Consider the following 14,979-nt stretch of genomic DNA (forward strand, 5'->3'; position numbering starts at 1 on the left):
GTTCGGTTACTGCTTGGGCATTGTTCTTCCGTTGAGAATTGCTTTTGCATATTCTTTCATGGTGGCCATGTTTATGGCACTTCCCACACTTTACATCAGGTCTTCTCCAACATTTGAAAGGAGGACAACCCTTCTTGTTACAATGTTTGCAAGGAGGAAAGTCTCTCTTCTTATTGCCAGCTATAACACTTGGTTGAAATTCTTCTTAAAACTCCTCCTTTTTTCTTTCTCTCCTTGATTGTTTTGTAAGTTAGCTTGCAATGCTCTTTTCACATAATCTTCACTCCTCATCAGTCTCATTTGTTCTTGATCTTGTAAGGCATTGGTTAGTTTTGCCAAGGTGATTTTTTATAGATCTTTTCTATTTTCCATGGTAGATATAGTAGCATTAAATCTTTTAGGAAGGGTTACAAGTATTTTTTGAACGATTCTAGAATCAGAAAATTCAGAACCAAGCAACCTTATTTGGTTAGCAATGCTAAGAAGCTTATCTGTGTACTCATTGATTGTCTTTGACTCCTTCATTCACTGCATCTCGAACTCACGAATTAGATTGAGCACTTTCATACCTTTAACTTTGTCATCTCCTTCATCTTCAATTTTAAGGAAATTCCAACTTTCAAATGCTGAGTTTTGGTGCATGATTCTGGTAAAAATCTCTTCTGAAACAGCGGCAAATAATGTAGCTTTTGCCTTCGACTTCCTTGATTTCTTTAAAGTATGACTCTTCAACTGAGTCATGGTTGGATTATCTATTAAGGGAAGAACTTCATAGTCTTCCTCAACAGCTTCCCAGAGATCATTCGCTTCGAGGTGGGCTTTCATCCCAAATGCCCATAGTTTATAATTTTTACCCTTAAACATGGGTGGCGCTAATGCTATAAATAGGTGTTTCAGAATCCATGTTATGGATTGAATTAAGGAAGGTAAGATTTGCTGTTGAATTACTCACAGATCCCCTTGAGAAAAATAGGTCTGATACCAGTTTGTTGGAGATATATTAATGAAGATGAGAGTTGAATATTGTAAATAACAAAAATGCACACTTTTATTGATTGCATCAGATATTGCTTAAATAGATTAAGTTAAAAAACTGAAAAACTGAAAATAACAACTAACTAGCTAAACTTCAGCAACTAAGCTTAAGCTGCTAAGTTACTCACACATAACAATCAGACAACCTAACAACAAACTCCTTAAAACTTGGTAAATAATTAAACATAAAAATAAAAAATAAAAAACCAAAGCTACTGATGCATACATTTGCACACGTTCAAACAATCACAAATAGATTTACAAGAAAGAAATGAATTTTGCACATAAACTCACAACAAAATAATTAATACAAAATTAAAGCAACTTTTCTCCAAAGTCTTTAATCTCTCTTCTCCAAGTAAGAAGAATCTAGGCCCACAGGATAAAGATCTGCTACAGAAGTAGATGAAGCTGTCCATGGTTCTTCCTTTGAGTTACTCAGCTCTTGGTAATACAATCTCATTTTCTCCATTTTCTTCTCATCCAATACCTCAGTTGTCTCTCCAGAAAACTCTTCATCAACAACAATTTTTCCTTCTAGCATGCTGACCACCGATGACATGGTTGGCCTAAGTGCTGCAGTCACATTAGTGCATAAGAGAGCTACCTTGATCATCACTAGCGCCTCCTCTTTGTTGAACTCTAAACCTAATCTTCTATCAACTAGATCCATTATATCTCCTTTCTCTCTCAACAGATGTGCCTGGAAAACATAATAGTATAAAAAACAATTTGATTCCAAAAGTCAATTTAAAGTTCAAAATAACCAACTATATATATTGAAACAATTTTAACAGATTTATAATCGAGTAAGAAGTTGTTAACCTAGCTATTGGCTCATAGTTTGAATATTTAGAATGGATCAATTTGTAAAGAAAAAGCTAGAAGAGTAAAAGGACTTCAAAAATAGGAAACAATTAACATATTCTCTCCTATTGGTTGAAATTCACATTGTTCACACTATGAGGAAATAAGACTAACATGAATTAATCACCTATGAGAAAATAGTGAGTTAGAAATATAGTTTATTGAAATAACACTTCTCTTTTTACATATCTAATCATGGGAAACGTGAAACATGTTACTCTTAAAGTCTAGTAATAGAAACTCAACAATATTATTTATAAATTAAATCTTATCAATGGTTTGTCAATATCCTCAAAAACAGTTGGTTGAAAACCACTTGAAAATACTTACCCATTCAAGAACAGAGAATGATTCTTCTTTTTGTCGGTGAATAGTATTGCTCCTTCCGTTTATGATTTCCAAAGCAACAATTCCAAAGCTATAGACGTCTGCTTTATCAGTCAAGTAACCATGCATGGCATATTCTGGAGCCATATATCCACTATATAGTAAAAAAAAAGTTTATTAGCTACGTACATAAACCGAGAAACCTGCATAATCCTTGGTAATTATTTTTACTACAACAAAAAACAACCTTAATTAGTCTTATCCCACCACTAAGTAGATTAACTGGCTACATGGATCAATGAAATGTCAGACTGTATTAAAGACTAAATTTCTCATGTAATCCACTTATTCATATTAGTTATTAAGTTGGATAATTCGAAAAGTTGAATTTGATTAGGTAAATCACCAGTATACAGTCCCCGTGCTTTTGTTTCTTTAGAGTCCAATCATATGCATAACAAAATTTCACGTTTGGTTTTGAATTAGAGACTACGTTAAATTGAAATCAAAATAAAAAAAATATTTCTAAATAAAATTTATACCAAAGGTATAGGAACTTACAATGTCCCAGCTATTCGGGTGCTAATATGAGTGTTGTCCTCTTCATCAAGCTTGGCCAAACCAAAGTCTGATATTTTTGGATTGAGATCTTGATCAAGCAACACATTAGTTGCCTTAATGTCCCTATGAACAATCTTCAATCTTGATTCTTCATGGAGGTATGCCAAACCTCTAGCAATACCAACACAAATCTTGTATCTTGTTGTCCAGTCCAATTTTATTTGGTGTTCTTCGGCGCCTTTATTTGGGAAAATGATTTAAATTAGACAATAGTTACGTGTAGTCATGTGTACATAAGTTAAACAATATCACGTAAATGACAACCAAAGTTGACCATATAAGAAGAATTACCAAATAGAGCGCGAGCAAGACTATTGTTTTCCATATATTCATATACCAACAATAGTTGATCTCCCTCCACACAACATCCATAGAGTTTAACAAGATGAGGATGCTGCAGAGCAGAAATCATGCCTATCTCATTTAAAAACTCACGATTCCCTTGCCTTGATTTAGAAGAAAGTTGTTTGACAGCTATTAGTGTTCCATCTGAGAAACATCCCTACATTTTAAAGGATCGATGCAATATAGTTATTGTAATGTTGAAAAAATTATTTTAAAAATAAATATGTAAAATTATATAAATGTATGATAATAAAGAGAATTTATTATATAATGGAAAATACCTTGTACACAGGACCAAAACCTCCTTCTCCAATCTTATTGGCAACATCAAAGTTGTTTGTCGCTGCTTTGATTTGTCTTAAAGTAAACAAACCCGTTCGCAGGTCTAAACCTTGTAGCTCTGTTGATTGAAGTAGAAGAAATATCAGATCGAGATCTCTTATAATGAGAAATTTTTACGAATGCATTCTGCATATGAGCATGCAACTTTCTACTTAGCTAGATAATTACTAGCCTCAAAGGTCCAATAACAAGATATAGTAATTAAGGCACATACTCAAACTTATTCAACATGCATAATTTCTCCTTTTTTTTCATATGAATAATACAGTGCGTTTAGCAAAATGTTTGACTGATAATCATGACAACAAAAGTAATTTTTTTGTAAGTACCTCTCTCTAAAGAACTTTTCTTTCCGAAGCAGCCTTTCCACCAAAGTATACCAAGTACAAGGATGATAACAACTGCTCCTGCTGCCACAACTCCAACCACAACTCCTACAGATATGCTACTTTTGTTTTTCGAAGGAGGTGTAAAATCTGCTTAATTATTATACACAAGACACACATATTACACAATAATATCATGATGGCATATATAGCATGAGAATAAACTTAAAGAGAATACAATAGCCTACCAGGTTCCACAGATATAGCTGATATAAGAGGACCATATACTGATCTAAATGGAAGACTGGTTGTTCCTTTTCCAGCCCAATACAAGCGGATCTCCAAGGTATTACTAGTCACAACAGCAGTGAATGATGTGATGACTGCCTTACCAATTCCTCCTGCTTCTTCTACAATATCAAAGTCCTTCTTCACTAGCGCTCCCTACAACATTTCAATTCAAACCCTAATGCTCCATGATAATTATAAGCTATGAAACACAAACACCTCTCCTGTTCGAAGCATAAGCATGTTGGACCCATTTTTGACCCCAACATTTGTTCAACATTTCTTATTAGATGTCTAGTTTAAAAGTGATTTTTTGTTGGTTGAAACACTTAAGTCATTAACTTTATGCAGCTAATATACTTAAAAAAACATAGAAGACCTATTTAAAAAAAAGGTGAACATACTATCAATTTAAATATATTGATATATGTTACTCATATTTCATTTAATTAAATTTTTTTTATATGTGTATGTGATATTTCAATATCCTATATTTTAGACATTAATATATTGTATTAAAATATCTGTGTTTATGTTATATCCTGTGTCGGTTAGAGTTCGTGTTTCATAGATTACAAGCCTTAAATATTTTAATTTTCATATTGTTTTAAAAATATTGTACCAAATAGCAAATGATTTGATAAATGAAGTTAAACTAGTGACTGTAGAGCCGAAAAATATATAATTGCTAAGATATTTTATGTATGAAAATATTTCAAAAGTTTTCCTAATAAAATCAAAGCTACCACCTTCATTTTATATATGAAAAAACGCCATGACAAGGGTAAAAAAATGTTGAGTATATATATACCTGAATATAGATGTCAAATACTCGTCTTCCTAAGCTGTTAAATGTTTGATCATCAATGAACATGATTTCCGCAAAATGTAGATTAACCGTGTAGTTTCCATTTCCCAGGCAAAATCCATAGTAAGTAAGAGAAATGGGAGAAACTCGAGCATCCATGTATAGGTCAACATTGTCCATAGAAAGCAAAGTTTTATTTTGCACGATATAATAGGCGCCAGCGTCATTATCCATAAAGTTACCAGTATTGATATATGCCCAATTTTTTGTTCCACTTCGGTGAAATCTTGCTGGACCTCCAGTATCTGAATCATCATCATATGTGCTTCCATTGTCTGTTACTATCTTTCCTCCACAATTTATATGAAGAGAATATAACGCTGTGATAAAAATTAAAAATAAAAGTTAGCAATAATTAAAATATTATTTAGAAAAATACATTCCTTCAAATTGTATTTTTCTATTCCTTTTCTTTTCTACTCAAAATAAAGATGCAGTGGAGTTATGTTAACTTATATAGGTCTAACTAGTGAAAGAAAGTGATGATATTTTTGCTGCTGATATTTTGTTTTTCATGGAACACATAAGATGATTTATGTATGCTCGAAGGTTGGCATAAGCAGGAAAAATGAGAAGATAATTATCTTGAAGTTATAAAATAGATTTTGAGAAATTAGAAAACAAAATAATTAGAAAACCATTCATGAGTTCCATGTTAGCCTCTTATATGAAACATTTCATGGAACTAGATGTCAAATGGTCAACAACAATAAAAGTCTTATCCCATTTATTCCAATTGGTCAAAAATAAAAATTCTTACAACATTAACAAATTCATTAGTGATTCATGGTTATAGAATGAAAGAATTTTTAACCTACTTACAACAAAAGATTAATTAATGCAAAAAGAAGAAAACTAAGATAAAATGTTATGTAAATCAATATATGTTGCTCTTTTGTCAGGCTTATATATTGTTAATCATTGATCATCTAAGATTTTTTTTACTATACTTCCAAAAGGAATCCAAAGAAAACCTAAATAAGTGGTTTATATTGTTGTGAAATGTCAAATGGTTCCACATTGTTAACTTTTAAACTACCAAAACAATATTTTTTATACAAGCGTGATTTCTTTAGTCTCTTTTCCTCCTTAAAAGGACTTAAACAAAAGCTTAAGTTAGAACAACATAACAGTTAACAAAAAAATTTCCACATGCAAAGAAACTTACTTTCTTGACAGACACTGCTTCCTAAGCATGCAACTGTTCCTCTGTGAGAACAATGGAAGGAACAAAATGCATTAGCATAATCCCCATCATGATCAATATAATATTCCTTGCATAATAAGGAAAATGAAAACTATATGCATGTAATAAAAATAATAAACTTACGAGTCATTGTGCGTCATAGAGCTAGCAAACAAGTTCCTGTGACATAAAGAGATGATTACGACTTAGGTTCTTGATTAAATTTGCAAACAAAAAAGCACACAACTACAAGGATTCTTACACATTTCCAATTTGACATGTACTCCCTTGGCTTGTGACGCTGAAGTTGTTAAATGAAATATCCCTACATACAAGTTATAAATTTTGATTCAAACTCTAAAAAAAGATTAATGCTTAAAAAAATTAATTTCATATTAAGGATCATTTATATGTTTTTGAAGATCAAGATCTAGAATAACTAAAACACATTTAGTGTAACTAGGTGGTGATGAGTCTCATGACTTAATGCCCAAGGACAAAAGCATAAACTATATATAACTAAAGCTACATTAATTTGCTTTAAAAAAAAACTAAAGCAACATTATTTCTTAAAATGAAAATAAGAGAGAAAATGGAAGAAAAAGGGAAAAAAATTAGAGTCTCCTTAGAAAGAAAACAAGAAAAAGGAATAAATGATACGATTCTATTTTATTGCTACACAAATGATGTGTATTGCTAAGTCCAAGGAATCATATAAGTAGCATTTGAAAGAGAACTCACACATTGTCACTTTTCTCTGTCCATGCAGGTACTTGTCCATTGAGAAGATTCCCAGTTAAATATCTACGTACATTAGAAAAAAATCAAGGGATTAATATGCAAAATATATCATTTATTGATGATCCAAAACTATGGAAAATAAACTAGTCATCCTTAACCAGACCCATTTATCTATGTTCTTATTCTCACACAAATCCTTCTATCTGCAACTAGTATTTTGATTCATAGAAACTAATCAGGATCAGTGAAATAAATGGAGTAATATTAATGTACTCAAACCCAAGATCCTTAGTTTATTGAGTTGGTTCTCATTATATCTGATCATTATCTTGTTCTTTCTCATTATTTATTTTCTCTTTTTAAAAAGATAAAGACACGTGATCCTTTTTTATAGAAAAATATTTCATTATGAGTCTACATATGAATAATCTTGATATTTTGAAATAGCAACCAATATTTTTGTTAACTTCAATTATATCTCTTTTAGGATGAAATCAAGATATCTTCCACTGAGATCCAAAGATTAATCCCTGGAGGTACAAAGATTTATTTATAAGACTAACATTTGCCTATAAATGTTTTTTCCATATATGTGGATGTAAATATCAATCTTTGATTTTATATTAAAGGGTCGAGATTATTTGTTAATCATATCACATCATATTAATAAAAATAACTTATACTTAATATTTTTGCATTTATATATACAAATTTCAAAATAGTTCATTCCTATCTATTCTAATAAAACCTTGGTTTTTGTTACTTAAGCCTCCATTAGGTATTTCACATGTTAATCTAATTAGGATTATCCTGCTATCATACTTTAGACTAAAAGTGGAGCATAGTACTCAAATCAATGCATTTATGACTAAAAATATATCACAAATTAAGATATGCTAGGAAATATGATAAATATTTCTTACATGTAATCCACTTTTCTTAGGGCATCATAGGTACTTGGAATTGGTCCAGTCAATTTGTTAAAGCTAAGGTCTCTGAAAGAAAACATATTGAGAATGAGTTTAGAACTGGCAAAGAAAACTATTATTGCAAAAAATATCCTACAATTTAATGGTTTGGATATAATATTAAAGTTATATCATCGAAACAGGTACTATGAGACATAACAATATATTAGAAGTTACAAAATAATATAAATCACATTAAAGAAAATAAATCATTAATTGCAATAAAAAATGGAAAAGTATGCAATTACAAGTTTTTTAAAGTTGTCATATTCCCAAGATATGGAGGTAGTGTTCCATTGATGTTGCAATTCCTTAGAATCCTACCAAACAACAAAATTGATAAGATTATGTTATTGGTTCCTTTTGCTTAACTTCTTTGTATTTTTATTCAAGAAAAAAGTCAAAGCAATAAACTCACAGATATTTCAAGTTCTTCATCTGATTAAGTTGTGGGAAAAGAGAATGTTCAGATCCATTCAGATCACTAATTCTCCTGTATATCACATTAAAATAATAGCTAAGTAAACACGAATAAAATTATCATTGATATTGAAACCTTGCTTACTGTATAAATTCACACATACAAGTCCGTTAAGTTTTCTAGAAATGAAATTCCAGACGGAATTGGCCCGCTTAATCCACTCCCTTGAATCACTCTATATCAAGTACAATAATCATATCATTAGTGACTTCGGGAAATAAGACAACCTAATTCAAACAATAGAAAAACAATTATATTAAAGTACACCAATTCAATAAAGTAAAAAAGGAGAGTTCATACAGTTTTTGGAGACTTGTCAAGCTTTGAATAAAATTAGGTATCTTCCCAGAGAATTGATTATCCCCAATTCGACTGCATAATGAGAGGGTATGAAATGAGCAAGGGTTGTTTTTAATTCAAAAACAATACTCTTTAAATTTTTCATCACTGAGTAGAATAAATAAATAAAATCAAGCTTACATATCCTGCAACGTAGTGAGCTTGACCAATGTTACTGGTAATTCTCCAATAAAATTGTTGGAGGAAAGTAGCCTGTGTATAATTGATAACAACAAACAAGAATAAATTATGAATCTAAACCATACAAATAGATTTCAAATATTGGCCTCTGGCCATGGAAAGAAAACAACAATGAAGGAAGTTCGAAGAATTTGAGCTTAGGTCTTAGCTCAAGTCAAAACTAGTTTGGGAGGTTCTAACTAAGGTAACCAGACCCCACAGAGGTCACAATTAAGGCAGGTTAGTTGTCACCGTTATTAAGGAAACTTTCTAACACACTTCCTCACAACTAGGTAATGAGCCTAGAGTGTGACAATACAGGTGATATCAATATTGAATTTAAGATAAGTTCTAATATCATAAAATTTGAGATAAATATCTAATTAAATTTTACAAAATTGACTTAGATAAGAATTATCAAGTCATATATAAGCATTATTCGGGCCATATTTCTAAACAATAAAGGACTAAACAAGAAACACACCTCATTGATGCTACAATTAAGAAAGCTCCCAAAGAGGCCGCAATTATAACAAATCAGAAATAATCAAACTTATGTGGCTTTCCAACATAATTCAAATTGCCAAAGGGTATTTAACATAAGGAGGTGTAAATGGGAAATAAAATAAAGTGCATACAGTCTTTGAATTTGGGTTAGATTCCCAAGCTCAGGAGGAAGATTTCCAGACAGTTGATTGCCCTCCAAGACCCTGCCCAAATCAAGTTGAAGTTAGGTTCCATTCCAAAACTCTTTAATTTTGTTACATAATAATTACATAATATTTGAAATGGAAAAAATTTCTTTGATAAGGTATATATGGATAACAACAAACTCACAAACTTTGAAGAGTGGATATGTTTGCTATCTCTATTGGTATTGAACCTGTTAATCGATTTCCTAGGAGGGAACTGTCATGATAAAGAAATATGTTGGCATTAGCTTCAAGAAATATTGATAACAATTATTAAGTCTTTTAAAGAATGTAATGTACGACAAAACTCTGATACAGTTCTATAGGTGTTATTGGTAATATATTCTCCGATTAAATTAATTAGAGTAATTCATCTCAATAACCAACACCAACCTTAAATGTCAACTTTTATAATAGAGGTTAATGGAGTGAAACTCTAATTTTGATTGAAAAGCAATATAAAAAAAACATCTAAAAGTATGTATGTAGAATTTATCATATTATATAATTCCCTTTATGTCAGGAAGCAGGAGCGAATTATATAAGCTGATGATTTAAAACTCAATAAAAATGACCGGAAAATCATACATTATGGCAAGTTTCGTGGAGCCCCATTCTTTAGGAATTGTACCGTTTAGGTAGTTGCGAGTAAGGTCACTGCAACAAAGATTGTGTTGACATGCAAAATAAATACATAGATGTTAGCAAACAAAGAAAATAAGCAAATTCGTTATCTGTGATGGAAGTTGAGCAAAGTTTGAGAATTACATACATTTCTTGAAGGAAAGGCAACCTGAACAAATCCCGAGGGAGAGTGCCAGGGAGGTTTTGTGATTTCAAAAGTCTACACATTTATTTAACCATGAAAATGGTTAGAAAATAAGATTTGGTTCCTCTAAACTGAGAAAAATACATTTAATAATAACCCTTAACAAGTCTAAAAGGCAAATGTAATTTAACTATTCATTAATTTGACATGATTGATGAAAATTACATTAAATAGAAAGAAAAAAAAAATTGGCAAGTATGAAATCTTCCCACTTTTAAGTTCAATTTAAGCCCATAATCTTTGGGCTCTGAGAAGTAAGTACAAGCAAATTTGGGCCTTAAAGAAACCATCAACTTAATAATTAGAAATTGCAATTTACTGTACAGTAAACGTGTATAAGTTTTTTTACATCAAATGTAAAAATAGGAAAACAACAAAGAGAATAGATAAAATGTGTGATATAACGAAGAGTAGGGGTGGAAATAGGTCAGGTTGGACTATAGGGCCTACGACCTGGCTTATATAAAAAAATTTATTGGCCTATTTAATTAAAAGGTTAAGCTAAGACTTTTTTAAAAGCCTATTAAATTAAATAGACCAGGCTTAGGCTTATTAAAAAGTCTTATAAGCCTGATATATATATATATATATATATATATATATATATATATATATATATATATATATATATATATATTTTGATACCAATATATAATATTATTTTTTGGATACAATTAATTTTTTTTGAAACTATCCGACTGCTCCATAATTTCTATTCTTATAATCAAGGACTTTAATTACAATTTAGGTGTGAGTCATGTTCCATTTTATATTCCTCATTATTTTGATTTGACTTTCCTTTTTCTTTAATTTTCCTATTACGTTTCTACTCCATAAAATATTAAATATTTATTGTGAAGAAGACTTTTAAAAAGGCTATCAGGTCAGACCAGACTTTTAAAAAGGTCAAACCGAGCAAAAAATAAAAGTCTTTGATAGACTATAGACCAAGCTCAGGCCTCAAAGATTCATCATAGGTTAAGTTCAGGCCTTTCAAAGCCTGACCTGACCTATTCTCACCCCTAACGAAGAGATATATAAAAATAATATGTAGGGACGGAATTGGGGTGGGGGTGGGCAGATGCAAGACCATGGAGCAGTCCCCAGTCGTTTAGCTAATAAACTACAGTGAAATGAATAAAAATTTCAAAACAAAATTCTCATTTACCATTGTCAAAACAAAATAATAAAATGTGAATATCATGCGTAAGTTTATATAAAATAAGGGGTGTGGGAAATGACTTGTAATATCCTTCCCATATATGCAGGGCAGTAGCGGATCTAGGATCCTAGTTTAGGGGAATAATTTATTTTAAAAAAATTTAATAATTATTATCAGAAAAGGGAAAAAAATTAAGAACAGGAGATTCAAATGTATTAAAATTAGGAACAATAAAATATACACATTTAAATTATTTATATGTAATTTTCTAAAAATGACCGGATACATTTTCATTAATTTCTTCAAGTAAGTGTGAAATTAATCAAATGCAGGAAGAATGAATAGGAAACATTCTGTGAAAATCTATCATTGCTAAGCAATATTGTTTAAGTTTGTGAAGCTTTTTTAGGTGTTGAAGTCTCCCACCCACCCACCCTTTGCTTGTAGCTAGATTCCCTTGTTATTTTAGATACTTCTCCTTTCATGTTTGTTACTATGAGACTACATATTATATTTTTAAGAAAATGTTAAATTTTTTTAAGAACTGGTTCTATATTTGGCAATAATTAATTAATCCCAATGAGATTAACCTAATGATGAGGAATTTGCACAAAGAACCAAACTAAAATAATAGGTTAGTTGTATTTTAAAAACCTACAACTGCTAACAAGAATATAATATGTTTGTTGCGTGCACATTGAATACGGACTTTGCTTTCATGGTGATCATATTGAAATTCAACGCTAAAAGATAGAGAAATAAAACAAGCCAGACAAACCGACATCTCAGAAACAAGTTGCGAAAAAAATACAAATCTCACAAACAAGTTGCGAAAAAATAAAAGATTTTAAAGATGCATGGTGGGTTCAGAAAAGTCCAAAGTGAAAAATAGATTAAAATTCTTCATTCTGCAGCTAGCACAGTCTGTACGTATACGGAATCAATGAGCTGCTGAAAGTTGACTGAAGTGCTATTTGACGACTTTCATTTTGTTTACATTATATTTAGACAAAATATATAGCTTTTTGAATGATTCTTTTAATTGTTTAATTAAGGTTAAACCAGTAAGGTCTTAAATTATTTGGGAATTTTTAACTAATTTTTTAAACTATTTTTTTATAATATTGTATGTTTAATTTTGTAAGAAAAATTATATTTGAGTCTCTGAAATTAGATTGTCAAAAAAATAATTATTAATTTGTCACAGTTTTTTTTAAAAATAGGAATTTAATTAAAAAAATCCATATATAGTTATGGAACTTATTGATTAACCTTAGTTAAATATAAACGATTTTTATGATATTTTCCATCTCCATGAAAAATTGAAGAATTGAAATAGAATGTGTTTTCTTAAAAAGGAATCTAATGAATACCAAATAATTAACTAAATTTCCTGATCATAATTACCTAGCTATCATACCCTTAACTGTTCCTATCAAGAACATAAAGAAAAGAAAAGGAGTGAGACATTTACATGTTGGTGACATGGCAGACGGTGCCATTGGCAAAGGTACAATCACATGTGACATTGTTTTCACTCCCTTTCACTTGAACCGCAGAAGTCCAATTACGTTGTCCACTGCACGGATCTACGTTGAAATCCCAGTCCTTCTTCCCAAGTGTCTTGGCTATATCTTCCAGAGCTTTCACTGTAATAATATATAACAAAATCATCAAGCCATTTTTCTTGATTCGTACAATTCCAAGACATATAGCAAAAATTTATAATTACTCAACTGTTCAACCCTCTTCTGTAATCATGAAGTCATTTAACTATGTATAATTTTTTTATCTGTAACGCCCACCTAATCATTCTTATCTGGAACGCAACTAGTTAATTAGTTTGATCTTTCTTTCATTTTATTAGAATAGGAGTAGTCTCACCATCATATTTTATATTGATCTCTAATGTGAAAACTTTTATTACGTGAGGAAATAAAATAAAATTCCAATTATATATGAATAAAGATTAATATAAAAAACATCTAAAAAATTAAATTTGTCTAGCTGGGGCAAGCTATTTACGTACCTTCATCTTGAAGCAGAGTGGCTCCAGAAGCAAAGTTGGCAAAGCTAAAGGCAGCAAGAAACAAAAGGAAGAAGAAACCAGGGGAACTTACTGATCTCATGCTTGCTCTTGCTGTTTTGATGATGACTAAACTATTAAACCTCAGAATTTATGAGAAGAAATTAAGTAGCTGCGGAGAAAGATATAATTAAGTAGCTATCATTCTATATGGCATGAAAGAGTTGGTGGGGAAACATTAATGGCAGCCAAAGATATAACGCAGAAGATGACTTTAATTTGTATGGTGAGAAATTGAATAAGTGAAAGTTCACACGAAGTTACATAAAAAAGGGGTGCTGAAATATATATATATATATATATATATATATATATATATATATATATATTAAAGATAATGATTAAATAAACACTATTGTATGTTCTGTTTAAGATAGAGGCAACGCCGGAGTGGCTGCCCATTTGTATAATTTTATGAAATATATAATTGAATAAAGAAACAATAATGCATGACAATTGGATTTTAATTTTGAAGACATATTGTTAGAGGAGATAAGCATTATTGAAAAATATACAAGAATCCAAGACTACTTATTTAATTTTTATACACACACTCTCTGCAAGTGGTTGATTGGCAGCCTCTAACAGTTGGCTTAGTCAACTTTTTATAAAAACTTTAAACGTTATAGAGAAAATATAAATTGTCAACTTGTGCGGATAACACGGTTTCTTATAATATTATCAAGATTGATATATTAAGTTGTTAGGAAGAAAACAGGGTTTTTATACTTTTTTAATTAGAGTTTAATTTTTATGTATTATCATTAAAATTTTATATTTTTAACTAATCAGTAATTATCATTAACTTACTGTGATTTTTCAAATAATTATTTTTAAAGTTAATAAATTTATTATATGATACATCTTTTTACACTGTGAATATATATATATATATATATATATATATATATATATATATATATATATATATATATATATCCCCTGCATGTTTGCCATTGAGTGAGAGTATATGTGCATAGCCAATATTGATTCCAAAAGAATAATAACAACATTTAGTTTTGTGCCTTGTATGTCGATGATTATATCCTTTGTTCCAATTTTGATCTTGCTTTGCAGTATCACAGTTCTTGAACCAACAAGTGGCGCTGTATGTGGGAAGTAACGCAAAGGTTAACAAGATCATTCAAGAAATGGCAACGAAGTTTGACATTGAGAAGTTTTCTGGCTCCAATGACTTCGGACTATGGAAGATCAAGATGGAAGCAATCTTGATTCAACAAGGATGTGATGAAGCGTTGAAAGGGGAGTCGAACATGCCGCCAACCTTGACGCATG

The 14,979-nt window shown here is 30.5% G+C and overlaps 1 protein-coding gene across 1 annotated transcript; it reads right to left on the reverse strand.

The window, feature by feature from the left end:
• Positions 1 to 1,023: 1,023 nt before the first annotated feature.
• LOC114377261 (probable leucine-rich repeat receptor-like serine/threonine-protein kinase At3g14840) lies at positions 1,024 to 13,948 on the reverse strand. Its single transcript, XM_028335699.1, has 24 exons — positions 13,627 to 13,948; positions 13,072 to 13,246; positions 10,379 to 10,450; positions 10,195 to 10,263; positions 9,752 to 9,823; positions 9,553 to 9,624; positions 8,876 to 8,947; positions 8,696 to 8,767; positions 8,499 to 8,570; positions 8,333 to 8,407; positions 8,163 to 8,234; positions 7,870 to 7,941; positions 6,947 to 7,009; positions 6,468 to 6,530; positions 6,350 to 6,385; positions 6,188 to 6,228; positions 4,963 to 5,339; positions 4,112 to 4,307; positions 3,867 to 4,013; positions 3,477 to 3,595; positions 3,142 to 3,352; positions 2,791 to 3,028; positions 2,233 to 2,383; positions 1,024 to 1,738 (listed from the first exon to the last, which is right to left on the reverse strand). Exons 1-24 carry the CDS (start codon positions 13,724 to 13,726, stop codon positions 1,376 to 1,378), a joined length of 3,000 nt encoding a protein of 999 aa, XP_028191500.1. The 5' UTR covers positions 13,727 to 13,948; the 3' UTR covers positions 1,024 to 1,375.
• Positions 13,949 to 14,979: the final 1,031 nt, after the last annotated feature.

This window comes from Glycine soja, chromosome 11, assembly GCF_004193775.1.
Source record: "Glycine soja cultivar W05 chromosome 11, ASM419377v2, whole genome shotgun sequence".
Taxonomy (NCBI): Eukaryota; Viridiplantae; Streptophyta; class Magnoliopsida; order Fabales; family Fabaceae; genus Glycine; species Glycine soja.

What these genes read in the sequence shown, in the direction of transcription:
- LOC114377261 (XM_028335699.1), bottom strand. Translation starts at nt 13,726, where the DNA reads ATGAGATCAGTAAGTTCCCCTGGTTTCTTCTTCCTTTTGTTTCTTGCT. An exon ending in CTAACCCAAATTCAAAGACT is followed by an intron (nt 8,948 to 9,552) that starts GTATGCACTTTA and finishes AATTATACACAG; the next exon opens with GCTACTTTCCTCCAACAATT. An exon ending in AAGCAGTGTCTGTCAAGAAA is followed by an intron (nt 5,340 to 6,187) that starts GTAAGTTTCTTT and finishes TTTTTATCACAG; the next exon opens with CGTTATATTCTCTTCATATA.